The sequence below is a fragment of the Ciona robusta genome, chromosome 14, assembly GCF_009617815.1.
Source record: "Ciona robusta chromosome 14, ASM961781v2".
Classification (NCBI taxonomy): domain Eukaryota; kingdom Metazoa; phylum Chordata; class Ascidiacea; order Phlebobranchia; family Cionidae; genus Ciona; species Ciona robusta.
The window spans coordinates 3,552,315-3,569,131 of NC_143248.1; the positions used below are offsets into that span (position 1 = coordinate 3,552,315).

Sequence of the window (16,817 nt, forward strand, 5' to 3'; positions counted from 1 at the left end):
ATTATAAACGTAATGTATGTTAGACACCTTTTCATTCTATTTTCTTGTCCTATTTGGTAGTAAACAAAGTACATTCAAAGAATTATAAAACCGTATCCTCGTGACGCCCATAGACCGTTGTTAACTGTTTAAAACACGATCAGGATGTTTAGATATTATGTGCTGTGTCCCATCTTACCCCACAGTACTATATGTTGAACAGTACCGAAAACAGTAGCAAACATAATTTCTCCCAAGTTTGTAATAATATTTACACTGCTTTCACGCGGAACATTATTACAAAGAGATTGCTATCTTTTTCAATGTAAAGTCTAGAATCGTGTACTCGTAGAAAACACCGATATATTGTTCGAACTGCTATTATATCTCGTGAAATGATATATGGCCATTTCTTATCGCTATACAATACTGGAATTACAGTGACGTTGCGTTAAAATTAACTTTTGATGTTTTTGCTGCATAAACGACAGACTTTGAATATTGCCCGAAGCAAAATAAGCAAATGTATCTCCTTTCGGCGAAATAATTCTCTATGCGTGAAACACAAACTTAAAACCATTACACCACTATATCTTCGTGTTTTAAACAGATTAACTAAACAGTTAAAAGTATTGACTTGTATTTAACGTTAATTGTTACATCTTGATTGGACTTAAAGCGAAAACTGCGGTAATTGAAACGTTAATAAGTAATCCAGTGTTTCTAAAGTTTCTGTTGCGGTTCAAGTTTCAGGTTGTCAGACATACAAAAAATAACGCAGCTGTAATTTTGTTTTGTTGACAGTAATGCCAGAAATGAATAGCCTCGTTTAATCTGGTGACTTTGTTTCGCTTGCAACTATGTAAGGAAATCTTCTAAACTACTTCGCTGGCAGTCTAACTTGTAAATATGGTACGCTTGACACCTGTGTATAGTTTTTACTTTGACATTTAAATGTATATAGTAACCCGGCAAGTTACTGTACAGTTATAGCGTTTATAAATTCGAACGGCAGCGAAGAATTAAAGTTTTGAACCAACTCGATAACTTAAAACAGATACAGTAAGCTTAGCTTTAGGTTTCCATATATGTTTGGTTCTATAGGTAAGGTTCCGAAATAAGTAAACATGAAGTGGCGCTAAAACAAAATAAGGTGTAACAATTTGTCTCTTTTTTATTTCAGAAAACGTTACACCAACAACCCCTCAAAAGCTCTGTGATAACCGAAAGCCTATATTTAACGTGATTTAAAAGCGTAGATAATTTCATACTGCATCTTTTTCCATTAGGCATAGGTTATGTCCGTAAAAATAATGTATTTCCTGCCATACATGGCCTGTATAATATGCCTGTGGCTAATTGGACATGTGGTGGCTCAGAATACAGAACGTAGTGAGCGTCCTCCGCCACAACTAAGTACGTTGTTATGGCAACCGACGAGGCGAACTTCCCCAGCTGTTACGGAGGATTACCTGTGGTCACGTGGGTTAGTCACGCCCTCGTGGCGACCAATCATAACAGGTATAGATTTTGGGTGTTGATTTTAAAAGTCTTTTTTTTTTGTAATAAATGAAACCTACTTTGGTAAAGAGTTAGGACTGCTCAGCAACTGCAGCAGGCCTATATATTTACCCATAGATATTAGGCGTTTGTTTTGAAAGATTTTTTTCTAATAAATATAACCTGCTTATTACGTTGGAAAAGAGTTAAGTCTGCTCAGAAATTACAGTATCCAATTAACCATAGTTTTTAGGCGTTGATTTTGAAAGTTTTTTATATGAAATAAAACCTGCTTTACGTTGGTAAAAAGTTAATACTTTTTACCAACGTAAAAGTAATTACAGTTTCTATTTACCTGTATCACAAAAAAACGGCCGCGAAAATGAAGCTGGTTTAAGTTACCCAGCACAATAATGAATTGCAGCGCAGTGTTGAATGAATCTACTTCATTTTAGAGTCATCGGTTCTGGTGGACATTATATTTCTCGTCGACGGCTCGGGTTCAGTGAATTACAACGCACCTGGTAACTGGCGGAGGGTTCTAACTTGGATAAAAGCGGTAGCTTCTGGTTTTAACATCTCAAACGGTGAATTCCAAATCTTAATTTATAATTTACATATACACGCATTTGTAAAAAATACTTCATCGTACGTTAATTACGAAATAAGTGTTAATATTTATTTGTTTAATTTTGGATAAATTTATAAATAGGGTGGGGGAAGACGGGACACTTTTAGAACATAATATCCAAATAACCTGATCGTGTTTTAAACATTTAACGACGGTCTATGGGAGCTGTGAGGAAAAGGTTATATAATTTTTTTGTTTAACACCTAATTTGATGAGACATGTAGTAGGGTGGGAAAGACGGGACACCTGTTCATTCTTACCCATTTGATTTTCTCGTCCCATTTAGTAACAAACAAAGAAAATTAAAAGAATTATAAAACCGTAGCCTCACGACTGCTATAGACCGTTGTTAATTGTTTTAAACACAATCAGGATATTTTAATATTGTGTGCTAAAGATGTCCCATCTTCCCCCCACCCTATTATAATAAAAACATGTCCCATCTTTTCCTACCTTACTATATGACATTTTAACTCGTCAACCGCTACATCTTTAGTGTAACAAAACGCTCTCTCTTTAAAAATCACCGAAAGTGCGGGGAGCTCTCGGAAGTTTGGAAACCCCCGTTTCCATATTTAATTACTAGCAAACGCAGACGCAAATGCATGAGCCATAAGTTATCCAACCATTTTTCCTTAACTTTGTTTTATTTTCTCAGAGAACGTGAATATAGGGGTTGTCCAGTATTCACACTGGTATCGTACATTGCCCATGTCCAGTCAAATCTACCTAAAAACTGAAATAGCTTTGAACAGATGCCGAACTCAAGCTTGCTTTCAATATCTCGTGGATAAAATACAGATAATGGTAAGAACGTCTTGCTCAGGTTCAGTTTAAGTACTGGGTTAAATGTAAATAAATGAACGTAAGTTACGTAAGTACGTAAAGTAATTTATCCTCGCGAAGCCGGAAAACGACAGTCGTATAGCACGAGTGTTCATACACCTCGTGCCAGCTTACGAGTTACCAAGTATGTTAGTTTATAGGTGATTATTTTTTTAGGCTCTTTGATTTTCTTTATGTGTGCTAATTTAGACAACCTAATAGTGACCACTGGGTTGAAGCAATGAATTTTGGGTGTTTTGCCCAAGTATGCATTCGTCTACCATGATAGCAGCCTTGAGCATCGAACCTGATACCCATCGGTTACAATGCGAACACTGTAACTTCATATTCTCTGCAGTATACAATCTATATTGTTAACAATACATCTAACTGTTACAGGGGTACACGACTTACACAGGTGCTGCAATAAATAAGACTATCCTGGAGGATTTTTCTACCACGCCAGCTAGAAGTAATAAGATCCTAATTCTGCTGACAGATGGAATATCTAAAGATGATGTGAATTATGCATCAGCATTCGCAAGGAGACAGGTTATACAAAACATACCACACTTCAGTTATTTAGACATGGCTACACCAAACATATCCACTCTGTTCTAAATCCACATATTATTAAAATTCTGTCCTACTTTACAGAAACTTTAACTATTATAGTACTGTGGGGGAAGATGGGACACCTTTAGCATAGAATACCGAAATATTCTGTTCTGTTTTAAACAATTACCAATGGTATATAGTGGTCGTGAGGCTACGGTTTTATATTTCTTTGAATGTTTACTACCAAACGGGATGAAAAAAATAGAATAAAAAGGTGTCTTGTCTTCCCCCACCCTACTATATCATGATTGAAGCAATGCAAATAGCTGGAGTATCTGATCTGATTTTCACATATTGATAAAAAAATTCTACATGTTCTCAATAAACTAAACATTTCATTTACAGAACATAACAATATTTTGCATTGGTGTGGGATCTTATTCATTATCTCAGCTTCAAATAATTGCCAATGGCGAGCTTAACAACAACTGGAGGATTTATCAACTTAACTCATTTAACCAACTTCCAACTACTGTGCAAAACTTGCAGAGAGAAATTAAAGCAGTTTATGATATACCAGGTGGGCCTATGATACTTCTGTAAGTATAAACAGATGTGTGTAATAGATCTTCATATGTAGACTTTTTAAGTGAGTGATATTGCAAGAATAAATTAATTTGCCCCCAATAAGAATGTACAATGATGGTTTAATCTGATATAGTAGGGTGGGTCAAGATGGGACACGTTTAGCACATAATATTCAAATATCCTAATCGTGTTTTAACCAATTAACAATGGTCTATGGGAGTCATGGATACGGTTTTATAATTCTTTGTTTACTACCAAAAAGTAAACTTTTAAAAGCTTCAAATTCCTCATTTGGTTTATTTCCAAATTAATGTTTAGCTTGCACACCTCTCATACCACCCATCCATGGACAGCTGACTTGTACAAATGCAAATGAAATTGGTTCTACTTGTTCTTACAACTGTGACCATGCTGGTGGTTATGGAATACATGGTAGCGAGAATCGAACATGTCAATACTTAACTATGGGTGTGCCAAGATGGTCAGGAGATATATCTACATGTGGAGGTCTGAAAGTCTATCACATTAAATCCCTAATATGTCAACCATGAAATTAATCAAATGAATGAATAAATGTAACTTACTTTATCCTTGCGCGGCCGGGAAGTGACAGTCGTTAAACACGAGTGTTTAACACCTTGTGCCAGCTTAGAAATTACCAAGTATGTTACTTTCTGGGTGATTATTTTTTTAGGTATTTTTTTTTATTTTTTATATGTATTGCTGATAATTTGGAGAACCCATTAGTGACCACTGGGTTAGAGAAATTGTCGTTAAGAGTCTTGCCTAAGAACACCTACGCCCACATAATGGTAGAAGCGAGAGCCTTGAATCGATTACCTCTGGGTTAGAGGCAGGCGTGCTAACCAACTGTGTACATTGTTCAGTTTTATAACTTGGATATTTTTTTCCACAGTTTGTACAGCAAGTTTTGATCTTCTTGTAATAATTGATTCATCATCAAGTATTGGGTTGTTTAACTTCCAGATAATGAAGGATTTCATCATAAGATTGGTGGACACTGTTGAAATTGGCCCTGACAAAGTGCAGGTATATGCAAATCAATAGAATATGCAATACCTATGCATATTTTAAACTTTTAAGACCATGAAAAAAACAATGTGCGACAAACAACAAGACACCTATTTTACTATTAGTTTGTTCTGTTTTGAAGTTGTTTTTTTTTTTGAATGGCAAATTTTTTACATTGCAACATTGTAAAGATTATTTCGGCGCCACAACGAGATGTCTTTCAGTCTGGTACTGTAGCTTTTTTTCTTTATGTTATTATCATGTAATATTACAGGTTTCAGTGATAACATACAACAGGAGGATATATGATAAGTGGAATTACGACGCTTACTCAAACAAAAATCAATTGCTGCAGGTAAGTCGTTTTAAAGATGGTGTTGTATTGTAACTGACGTAAGTTAATATGACAGGCAATCATTGGTTTAACATATTCTGGTAGTGGAACAAGGACAGGTCGTGTCTTGGGGTATGCAGTTGACTACAAGTTTCTGCCATCATATGGTAGAAGACTAAACAAACCACACATTACTATAATCATCACTGATGGAAAGTCTTCAGATGCGATAACAAGTAATGTTCATTTTGGGAATCAATAATAAAGCAAACTTTTGAGTATACATTTTTATAATCCAGTAACTTGTCCGGCGCCGTGGCATAGTGGTTAGCGCGCCTGCCTGTAACCCAGAGGTAATGGGTTCAGGGCTCGATGTTGCTACCATTGTGGGCGTATGTGTCCTTGGGCAAGACACTTAACGACAATTGCTCCAACCCAGTGGTCACTAATGGTTGTCCAAACTATCAGCAATACATAAAAAAATCTCCTCCAAAAAAATAATCATCCACTAAGTAACATACATGGTAACTCGGAAGCTGGCACGAGGTGTTAAAAACGACTGTCGTTTTCCGGCCACGCGAGGATAAAGTAAGTTACATTCATTCATTCAACTGCCTAGGTTGTCTAAACCTGTGTTTTTTAACCCTTTTGGCTTGCGGGCCAGTAAAATTTCGAAACAAATTTTGCGGACCGTTGAACCTTTAAAAATCAACCCAAATTGTAATTACGTCCAAAGTAGACCATGAACTCTATGTTACATCACTGTGCTGCAAATTACGGGGCCGCCAAAGTTCTAATTCAGTTTAAAACTTGATGTTTAATTTCTTTAATCAATGGAGAAGACTTCAACATCTTCCATTTTGCGATTAAGATATAAAATTGTGGTGTATTTGGCAGACTGGGACAGGTTAAGAACCACCGGTCTAAATCAATCTTTGCTGATCCACACACTGTAAAAAGCTTCATTAACTTCTCATAGACATGAGACTAAGCACTAGATATCACTGTTATAATTGAACATGTTATTGGTTGTGTTAAAACAAATAACCTTTTTTGTGCAACAGGTAACACATTAAATAGACTTCACGGAATGTCTAAAGTAATAGCAATTGGTCTTCATGGGGCAAACCAACCAGAAATTCTTCGAATTGCATCGAACCCTGACTCACTTTATGCTCATAGTGTCCAAGGAAGCTTTGTTGGATTATTATCAACAATAAGGTAACTATACTATAATGAATGTAACTTGCTTGACAGTCGTTATAACACGGATTACAGTCGTTATAACACGGATTCTGTTTCATACATCTCGTGCCAGCTTACAAGTTACCGCGTGTGTTACTTTGTGGGTGATAATGTAACTCGTAAGCTGGCACGAGGTGTTAAACCCGTGGGATTACGACTGTCGTTTTCCGGCCACGCGAGGATAAAGTAAGTTACATTCATTCATTCATTCATTCAATGTTAATATTATTTTGAACAAAAAGGCCAATCAATGTAAATCACCAATATAGACTTAACAGATTTTCTTTTAAAGCTAAAGTCTGATAAACATTTTGTTTTTCTGGTTTTTATATCCTTTACATATGCATACTTGTATATAACAGGGATATTGCTTCGACACTCTGCACTGCACAAACAGAAATTATAAACACAACGTGCCCACTGTCGCGTCTTCCGAACCCAAGTACATGTCATGAAATGAGATGCTCCAACACTGAACATGCAGGATCAGAATGCATAGCCACCTGTTGTGAGGGCTATCATATCATTGGTGGGAATGTAGCAACTTGCTTGTACAATGGGAATTGGTCAAAATCTTCATGGCAATGTGTAGGTAAACCAAACAAAGTAAAACCATAATTAAGCTTGTTGTTAAACAGCCAATGGTAAACATACATCAGTTTTATTGTAGAATATACTAAGTAATGGTATTATCAGATAGAGTGTTCTAACTGTTAATGTATAGAAGAAAATGTATGTACTCGAGCATGCTATGAGTACACTAAAATCATTGTGTAAAATTGCATCTGTGTAAAGTTTAAAGACATACATTTTAACATGTGGATAAGAGACTGACGATGCCATTTAGGTGAAATACATATCTCTTATAAAGACCTATATTATAAAATTTGCTAAACTTGATTTTTGTCTGTTATGTGTTTAGCACAGATCGTTAATTAGTTGACTGATTGGGTCATAAATGTATGCAACCTTAATTTTTTCCAGAGATAGGTTGTACTGAGATAAATGTTGTGAATGGGATGGTGAAGACATGTTCCTCACAACATGATATTGATTCAGTTTGTCGCATTCGATGTCAACCTGGCTTCATCCTAGATGGTAACCTTCATTCTACTCATTGTGAGGTAATAGTAGGGTTGGTGATGTAATAAATGTTTGGGGTTTCGGAAAACCCATGAGTGACCACAATGTTTCCAATATAGAGTAGGGTAGGGAAGATGGGAATTTTTTCATTCTATTTTCTCGTCCCGTTTAGTAGAAAACCAGGATATTTGCATATTGTGTGCTAAAGGTATTCCCTCTTACCCCACAGTACTATATGTCATATATAAGAAAACCATGAATATTTTGTGCTCAGGTCTCAGATTCAGCTAGCAGATACAATGAATGTATGTTCACTTGTAGACGAGTAACTAATTCCACCCCTCAGTGGGATAATAGTCCAACTACATGCAGAAGTAAGTCTTTCCTTTATAAAAGTGCCATCAATATTCTGTTACTTCTGGCATAATGTAAAAAAATGGTTTAGGCGGTATAAAAACATTAATTTTGTCCCAACGCTGTGTCCGTCATTTCCAAGTGTAACATACTTGGTAACTCGTAAGCTAGCAGAGGTCTACGAACACCGGTTCTTTTCCGGCCTCACGAGGATAAATAAGTTACATTCATTTATCAAGTGCAACAATATTTTTACCTGGTATATTGTAGTTTTTTTGTCTTCTCCAATATAAAAACAATAATTTAACCCCAACACCTATCATTTCCAAGTACAACAATATTTTTCAACAGGGGATCCTTGCTTTTCAAATCCATGCATGCATGGTGTCTGTGTAGCAAGTGATGCTACAACATTCACATGCCAATGTAACACAGGGTACATTGGGCGATTATGTGACTTAAATGAAGATGATTGTGTTGGCCACCTTTGTACAAACAACGCAACTTGTATAGATCAGATTGGAGAATACGCTTGTACTTGTCTACCAGGTTTATAATGTTGGCAATTGGCATTACAAAATAATTTTGGGCTTAAACTATTTCATAAATCCTAGGACCCATGGCGTGCCACGCTGCAGGACCTCACCCACATAGAATTGAAAATAGAATTGTGCCAACTATTGCACAGGACTGACAATGTAGAAGAATTCGTCAATGAAAAATTAATTAGAGTTTAAATAAAAGAACGTAACTTACATTTTATCTTTTAGTAAAAATGCCCCGGAATGTAAATTTTAGGATTCCATCAAGTTTGGCAGTTTTTTTGTAAAATATTTATTTAGTTTAAATTGTTTTTTTTTGTTGCAGGTTTTTCAGGTCATAGATGCGATGTTAATATTGATGATTGCAGAACAAATCCATGTGAAAACAACTCAACATGCACAGACCTTGTGAATGGTAAGGTGACGCATATTTTACAAAAATAATTGTAAATATTTCTTATTTCTCTCTTACTGGCGCCCTGGCAAAATGGTTGGTGCCTGCCTGTAACCAAGCGGTAATGGGTTCAAGGCTCATCGCTGCTACCATTGTGGGCGTATGTGACTTATGGCAAGACTCTTAACGGCAATTGCTCCAACCCAGTAGTCACTAGTGGGTTGTCCAACTTATCAACCATAACATAAAAAATTTCCCCCAAAAAAGTAGTCATCCACAAAGTAACATACATGGTAACTCGTAAGCTGGCATAAGGTGTATAAACACCCGAGTTTTTAAGACTGTCATTTTCCGGCCACACAAAGATAATGTAAATTACATTCATTAGTTCATTTTTTATTTATTCAAGATTATCACTGTGACTGTGGGGTTGGGTGGTCTGGGCGCAACTGTGGAAATCGAATCAATTGGTGTGAGTCAAACCCTTGTATGAACTATGGTGTGTGTGATTCTCTACCAGCGGGGTATAGGTGTGAGTGTTCACTTGGGTTTAACGGGACAAATTGTGAAATTGACATCAATTTCTGTGAGAGCCAACCATGCTTCAATAATGGTAAGTACATTTGTATTCTTGAGGTTAGAAAGCAGTAGATTTACTCTTGGCCTGTAAAGCCTGTCTGCTAAATCACTGTTTCACAAGTGAAAGAATGGATGATTTATTTCGTCTCTTCGGTCACGATTAAGAACAAGAGAGTTGACCAAAGCGAAAAGACAAGTAGTAAAACAACAGTTGTTAAAATGCGCTAATTGTTAAAAAAGAAAGAACGAATGTTTTGAATTAAAGGTGTGACCGTTACAGACTACAGACAAGTGACATTGGGTACATTGGTACATTCTTAGTATTTTTAAGATGAAGGTCCAGTCATTTAATGAATGTAATTTATTTATAGGTACATGTTTTGATGACATATCTACATACATATGCACATGCCAACCAGGGTATGATGGAAACAACTGTGAGCATGATGTCAATGAATGCAACTCCAATCCGTGTCAAAATAATGGAAGCTGCTTTGAAACTACAAATGCAGGATACAGGTATGCATATAATACATTAGTACGGCGCAGTAGCATAGTGGTTAGCACGCCTGCCTGTAACTCAGAGGTAATGGGATCAAGGCTCAATGCTGCTACCATTGTGGGCGAATATGTCCTTGGGCAAGACACTTAACAACAATTGCTCTAACCCAGTGGTCACTAATGGGTTGTCCAAATTATTGGCCATACATAAAAAAATGAAAAAATCCAAAAAAAATAATCACCTACAAAGTAACATACATGGTAACTTGTAAGCTGGCGCGAGGTGTTAAACCCGTGTGATAACGACTGTCGTTTCCCGGCCACGCGAAGATAAAGTAAGTTACATTCACATTTACATTAGCAGTAAACTCTTTATGTACTAAATAACAATATAATGACTTTATTTGTCTCTTCGATTACGGTAGCAAAGATTTAGAAATATTTTAAAAGAAAATATAGGATATAGCAACAAAACTACAGTTGTTAAAACATACTTACAGTTATAAACATATATTTACGTTTATTTGGGAAAAAATAAGCGTGGTCGCTACACCTAGCAGACAGTTGAGTCATTTATGTTTAAACAAAAGTGTTCGTAAAGACACGACTCTTACAACAAACAACCCTATTTTAACTTCTCTCAAAAAATCTGTTGACTGAGAATTGACATAATACTTTATTCTGCTGTTGCAGATGTGCATGCACTGCTGGTTACAATGGGACTGAGTGTGAAAACAGCATCAATGAATGTTCTTCTAAACCTTGTGCCAATGGAGGTTATTGCAGAAACATAATTAATGGGTAAGATACCATCCTGATATTGAACACATATTTAAGACAACTTTGGCAATGGCAAAAATCAAGCTTAAAATAGAGAGAAAACAGATAAAAATAGCTATTGCACTACCATACAATGATATTAGGGTTTTCAACAGGTATGAATGCTCATGTGCTCCTGGATTCACTGGCAACCAATGTATGGAAAACATAGATGAGTGCGTGTCAAATCCTTGTTTCAATGGTGGTGTATGCGTTGACCTAATTGCTGGGTTTGCATGCATATGTGCAGAAGGGTATACCGGTTCAACTTGTAATGTGAATATAGATGAATGCCAATCTAATCCATGCTTAAATGGTGGAATCTGCATTGACTTGGCGAACAGATATAGGTAAATATGTGACAGAACTTGGCTCCTGTTGTATAGAAATAGGCATGAGACTGCCTCTACCTCAGAGGTAATAGGCTTAAGGTTGGTCACTACCACTGTCAGCGTATGTGTCTTTGGGCAAAACGCTTTACAGTAAATTATTAGACATACATAAAAAAGTAAACAAAAAATCCAAAAAAAATTATCACTCAGAAAGTAATATACATGGTAACTCGTAAGCTGAACTGTCGTTTTTTCGACCATGAACTGTCCTTTCTTTTTGGCCATGCGAGATAAGAACTGTTGTTTTTTGGGCCATGCGAGATTAAAGTAAGTTACATTCATTATGTGCCGTGTACACTAAGCATGTCTTTAATATGATTCAAAGCAGTAACCACTGTGCCATGTATACATCAACCATTTCTGTATCATAATTTAGAGGTAGATAAATAAATGCAATTATTTCACAGGTGTCGATGCAGAGACGGTTACAGGGGTAGAAACTGCAATATTCCTCCTAATTACTGTGCTTCTAATCCTTGTATGAACGGTGGCTCTTGCACGCACAATACTAATGGCTACTCATGTTCATGTGTGGTTGGGTATGATGGAAATAACTGTGAGCGAAATATCAATGATTGTGTAAACCACCGCTGTGTTAATGGAACTTGTGTGGACCAGATTGCTGGTTACAGTTGCTTGGTAAGAACACTGTCAGAGCTAGTTTTCGATTAGTCTTCTATAAACAGGTTACAGGTTATCTGCATTTTACTGTTGATTTCAGGGATTTTTTTTGTGTATTGTATATTATAAGCGAATTCAATGCTGCAACTAAATGGATAAAATAAAACTGTTTTTTGTTTGAAAATATTTTTCAGTGTTTTTCTGGCTACAATGGTGCATTATGCGACAACAATGTTGATGAATGTCAATCAAACCCCTGTCATAATGGAGGGGTGTGTGTAGATAAAGTGAACTCATTTGCTTGTCAATGTACAACTGGATTTACTGGCATAGACTGCACGGTAAGTTAACCTAATAATTTCTTAAGTTAATTCATTAATCTAATAATTTCTTCTTTCCAAATCTGAAACTGACATATTTGGCGAATAGTTCCATTTTTAACATATTCAAAACAATTTACAATATTTTTAGATTTATGTTGGGCCTTGTGTATCATCACCCTGCATTCATGGTGAATGTATTCACAGTGGTGACCACTTCATTTGTCAGTGTGATTCAGGGTACTCAGGAACATTATGTGGCATTGAATCGGACCCTTGTCAATCAAACCCATGTTTCCATGGGGGTAATTGCTCACGTACATATCCAGGGTAAGCTCATTAGGATAAAAACATAATGATAATAACTTTATTTGTCTCTTTAATTACGGTAGCGAAGATTTAAAGATATTAACGATAAAATCGAATATAGCGACAAAACAACAGTTGTTAAAACCAATTGCTGACAAATATGTCCTGGGTAAGGTCGTTATGTTGAAAACATAATTACAATATTTATCTCTTCGATTACGGTAGCGAAGATTTAGAAATATTTTAAACGATAAAATTGAATATAGCGACAAAACAACAGTTGTTAAAACCAATTACTTACATACATATCATGGGTAAGGTCATATGTTGAAAACCTAATTACAATACTTATCTCTTTGGTTACAGTAGTGAAGATTTAGAAATATTTTAAACGATAAAATTGAATATAGCAACAAAACAACAGTTGTTAAAACACGCTTATACTTACATTTAGTTGAAAAAAATAGGTATAGTCGCTAAAACCTAATTCTGTAAACAAGTTTGTTTTTATTTATTGATCAGGTATCAATGCCAATGTATAGATGGATACACAGGACGGAGGTGTGAAACGGACATCAATGATTGTGTTCCAAACTTGTGTCGCAATCGTGCTGTCTGTCGTGATGCTATCAACAATTTTACGTAAGAAGCATTCAATGCATTATCTGGCACTTGATATATATATATATATGTTGAATAGGACACAAGTTAACTTAATGTAAATAACTATAGGTGATAATGTATTTTGTCAATTTTTAGTGTAAAAATTCAAAGTTTTCTACTTGATTTTGTTTGACAATTTTCTATGGTGCTTTTAAAATAACTCAATAGTTGTCATATCTTGAACCTTCATTCTTCATTATAAAGTTAAATTTAAAAAAATTTACATAATATGTATATAACCTGAAACTTAAAAGTGTCATCTTATTATAGCTGCGTTTGCCGAAATGGTTACACTGGTCTTCTTTGTGGAAATATAGTGGATAACTGTAGATCAGAACCGTGTATGAACGGAGCACGATGCATCAACAGAGTCAACAGTTTTGTTTGTCGATGCAGACCAGGTTATCGTGGTAGTGTATGTCAATCCCGTAAGTATTTATTTGGTTTATAATTTTTCCCCGACAATTCTGATAAACTTGTGTTTTTGGCAGGTATTAGAACTTGTAGAGCCCGTTTTCTTGGCCAGCAGTGGCCATCAACTTGTACAGGAAATGTGTTAGTAGGCAGGAACTGCTCACTTTCTTGTCCGCAAGGTACAGCCCCATTGATTTGGAATGGACAACAACGTAGTGCCATTTCTGCTCCAACCCGGCAGTGTTTGTATACTGGACAGTGGACAAGGCACAGTAGGAACTACAGGTCATGCGGTGTTGTCATGTGCCCGCAACTACAATCTTCCATGCCCAGAAATAATGCAAGTAATGATGGAGTACGTTCATTTAGTTTAAGATCGCACAGTAGTAGTCATACATCTCAAGTGGTTTTACAATCTGCTGAAGCGACCACCTACACTCACTACTTAAACTGCACCAACCACAATAACATTGGTTCTACTTGCGCTTTTGGTTGTGCAAATTTCTACCAGCTTACAGGATCCTATTCCAGGTAACTCAGTTTTCAGCAGTATGTTATACTCTACAACACTAACAATCACTAAAATAACTTTTATGACTGCAACACTATTTTTACCTATAGAAGCTACCTATTTTGTGACATAAAGGTATTAGGCCAGGTCTGGTTTTAATCCCAGCTTTCATTACATGCCTCACTGTGGGCAGTGTAGGGCCTCAACCATTTAGAATATAGTATCACGACTAAATCAAATGTTTTATATCAATTATTTCTTGTTAGTTCAACAGCAGGTATAAGGTGTCTGCATTCCACAACTGGTTAAAAAACATGTTTTTCTTTAATTTTTCAAATTCTTCTGTGTAGAACGTGTGGAAATGATGGCCAATGGTCAGGAACTCCAGCAATTTGTCAGCGTATTAGCTGTGGTCATCCTTTTCCAACAAATTCGGGAAATGGAATCCTTAGTTCTACTTGCACTAATGGTTACAATATTCATTCAATGTGTTTGCTCACTTGTTCCATTGGTTTTGTTCGTTTTGGCCACGGTTTGAAAGTATGTTTGCACACTTTTGTTTCTATTAGAAGACTAACTTGATAATAATTAAACATAAATGGCTCGTTTTTTTGCAAGGTGTAGCAACCACGCTTATTTACTTTCAATCAAATGTAAATATTATTTTAATTGTAAGCGTATTTTAACAACTGTTGTTTTGTCGCTATGTCTTTCCTTTTGATTTAAAATATTTTCAAATCTTCGCTACCGTAATCGAAGAGACAAATAAAGTTATTATAATAATAATATTTAACTCTAGTTTGTAAGTTAACCTTTGCATTCGTTGTACAACACCCATATATATCTATCACATATTATCAACTATTACTTCTAGCAATGTGGAATGGATTATACCTGGTATCCCAATACACCGTCTGGGTGTGTTGCTTCATATTGTGCTGGTCCACCACCCCACACTTTCCATGGCAGCTATGTATGCAGTTCATCATCTAATCCAGGCTCTATATGTACATCTGTGTGTGACCCTGGGTATATAACTGTTTTACATGGGAAGTACACATGCTCACTCACTGATAATAACCTTAGATGGGAAGGTAATGATTTATACAACAATATGTATATGTTTTCTAGCTTGTTATGACCACTATCTTGACCATGCTATGTGAGGATAGATAAGTTGCATTCATCTATTCATGCCAACCTATAAAACACACGGTGTATTTACTGCATACTGTGTGTTGGTTGGACAGAAGTTACCTGTTTGGCATTTTCTATATGTCATACTGAATCTAAACTGTTCTCAGGCCAGCCAGGCATCTGTAGGAAAAAGGAATGTCAAAAATTCCTAGATTTGAGAACTGGGGTGCATGGTGGGTTTCAATCTAATGCAGACAATATTAGGTTAATGATTTCACCATACAGTGGGTATGTTGGTGGTAGGAGGACCAACGCTTGCAGTTTCAAGGCAGTTCTGGCAATAAACGATACATTTTTAAATTTGGTAAGATATTAACATAATAATGAATAAAATTTGGAAACACAGAACGCTTGACAATACCTGTAAAACTTGCACCCACATTTTTGCTCTTGAAATCATGCTGTTATTTCATGTCTCTTGTGAACCAGACATCCCAAACTTACGAATTTCTTGGTACCGGTTTTGGAGATATATAAACTCAATATATTTGTTTTTCTCAAAGGTCACAATTGATTTATGGTATGGACAGCAACCAACCTTATATCACTTCGATATTGGGGACGAAATGAAAACTAATGGTTTAAATGGAGCAAGTTACTCAACAAATGTAGATGAAGCTGCAGAAATACTCGGATTTAATGATGCTCTGGCATTGTATAAGTAAGAGAATGTGAAGTACTCCTCGCTGCTACCATTCTTGATGTATGTGTTATAAGGGAAAAAGACTTAACGACAATTGCTCCAACCCAGTGTTCACCAATAGGTTATCCAAATTATCAGCCATATAAAAAATATATATGAAAAATACCCCCCAAAAAATCCACAACAAGTAACATACATGGTAACTTGTAAACTGGTACAAGGTGTATGAACAGAACAGTCATGTTATAACGACTGTCGTTTTTTGGTCCTGCAAGGATAAAGCAAGTTACATCTATTCATACTGTGGTGCTGGTAGTTAAGGGAAATAAAATGTTACTTTAAAAAGTTGTAGCCTAGCTCATTCTAAATTACAATATTTTTTGCAGTAGTTCATCTAGATCTGTCTTGCTTAACGGAACAAGGATTCCTGGTCCTTACTATCCTGGTTTCTTTAGAATACACGACCATGTGAGCATCAAACTAAACTCTGGTTCAGTAGTTGTAAATAACAACAGAAATTTTGTTGCTACTGTTGGACCATCTGAAAACTTTAGTGCAACTAATGGAAGATTGGTGTATGTTGGATTAAATAGACTTGCCAACCCATCTACAATATTTGCATCAATACGAACTGGTGCTGGCTTGTGTTATGTATGTGTCAACTCAAACAAGAATGGGACAGCATAAGTTTTCACTGCCATTGTAACAATCTTGAGCTTTTTTAATGTGCCGAAACAAATTGTTTTGTAATAAAGTAAATCACAACAAGCAAAATTTTGTTTA

General features: G+C 36.0%; 1 protein-coding gene across 5 annotated transcripts; it reads left to right on the forward strand.

The window, feature by feature from the left end:
- Positions 1–976: 976 nt before the first annotated feature.
- Positions 977–16,808, forward strand: LOC149725039 (uncharacterized). Of its 5 annotated transcripts, none has more exons than XM_089893015.1 (30): positions 979–1,500; positions 1,935–2,066; positions 2,769–2,917; positions 3,335–3,487; positions 3,899–4,073; positions 4,400–4,588; positions 4,998–5,131; positions 5,388–5,468; positions 5,524–5,683; positions 6,512–6,668; positions 7,055–7,284; positions 7,677–7,816; positions 8,050–8,149; positions 8,481–8,678; positions 8,997–9,086; positions 9,475–9,678; positions 10,016–10,163; positions 10,839–10,946; positions 11,081–11,314; positions 11,764–11,995; positions 12,172–12,318; positions 12,449–12,627; positions 13,129–13,248; positions 13,540–13,697; positions 13,761–14,214; positions 14,545–14,734; positions 15,069–15,288; positions 15,499–15,695; positions 15,895–16,052; positions 16,424–16,808. In XM_089893015.1, the coding sequence occupies exons 1-30, from the start codon at positions 1,278–1,280 to the stop codon at positions 16,719–16,721; spliced, it is 5,358 nt and encodes a 1,785-aa protein (XP_089749141.1). In that variant the 5' UTR covers positions 979–1,277; the 3' UTR covers positions 16,722–16,808. The 5 variants fall into 5 exon arrangements, with proteins under 5 accessions (XP_089749143.1, XP_089749141.1, XP_089749140.1 ...); XM_089893014.1 differs by having other exon boundaries at positions 984–1,500; positions 16,421–16,808; XM_089893016.1 differs by having other exon boundaries at positions 984–1,500; positions 8,565–8,678; positions 16,421–16,808.
- Positions 16,809–16,817: the final 9 nt, after the last annotated feature.

Coding starts and splice junctions, on each gene's coding strand:
- LOC149725039 (XM_089893014.1), top strand. CDS start 1,278: ATGTCCGTAAAAATAATGTATTTCCTGCCATACATGGCCTGTATAATA. Junction 5,132..5,387: donor TTGGCCCTGACAAAGTGCAG/GTATATGCAAAT, acceptor GTAATATTACAG/GTTTCAGTGATAACATACAA. Junction 15,696..15,894: donor ACGATACATTTTTAAATTTG/GTAAGATATTAA, acceptor TTTTTCTCAAAG/GTCACAATTGATTTATGGTA.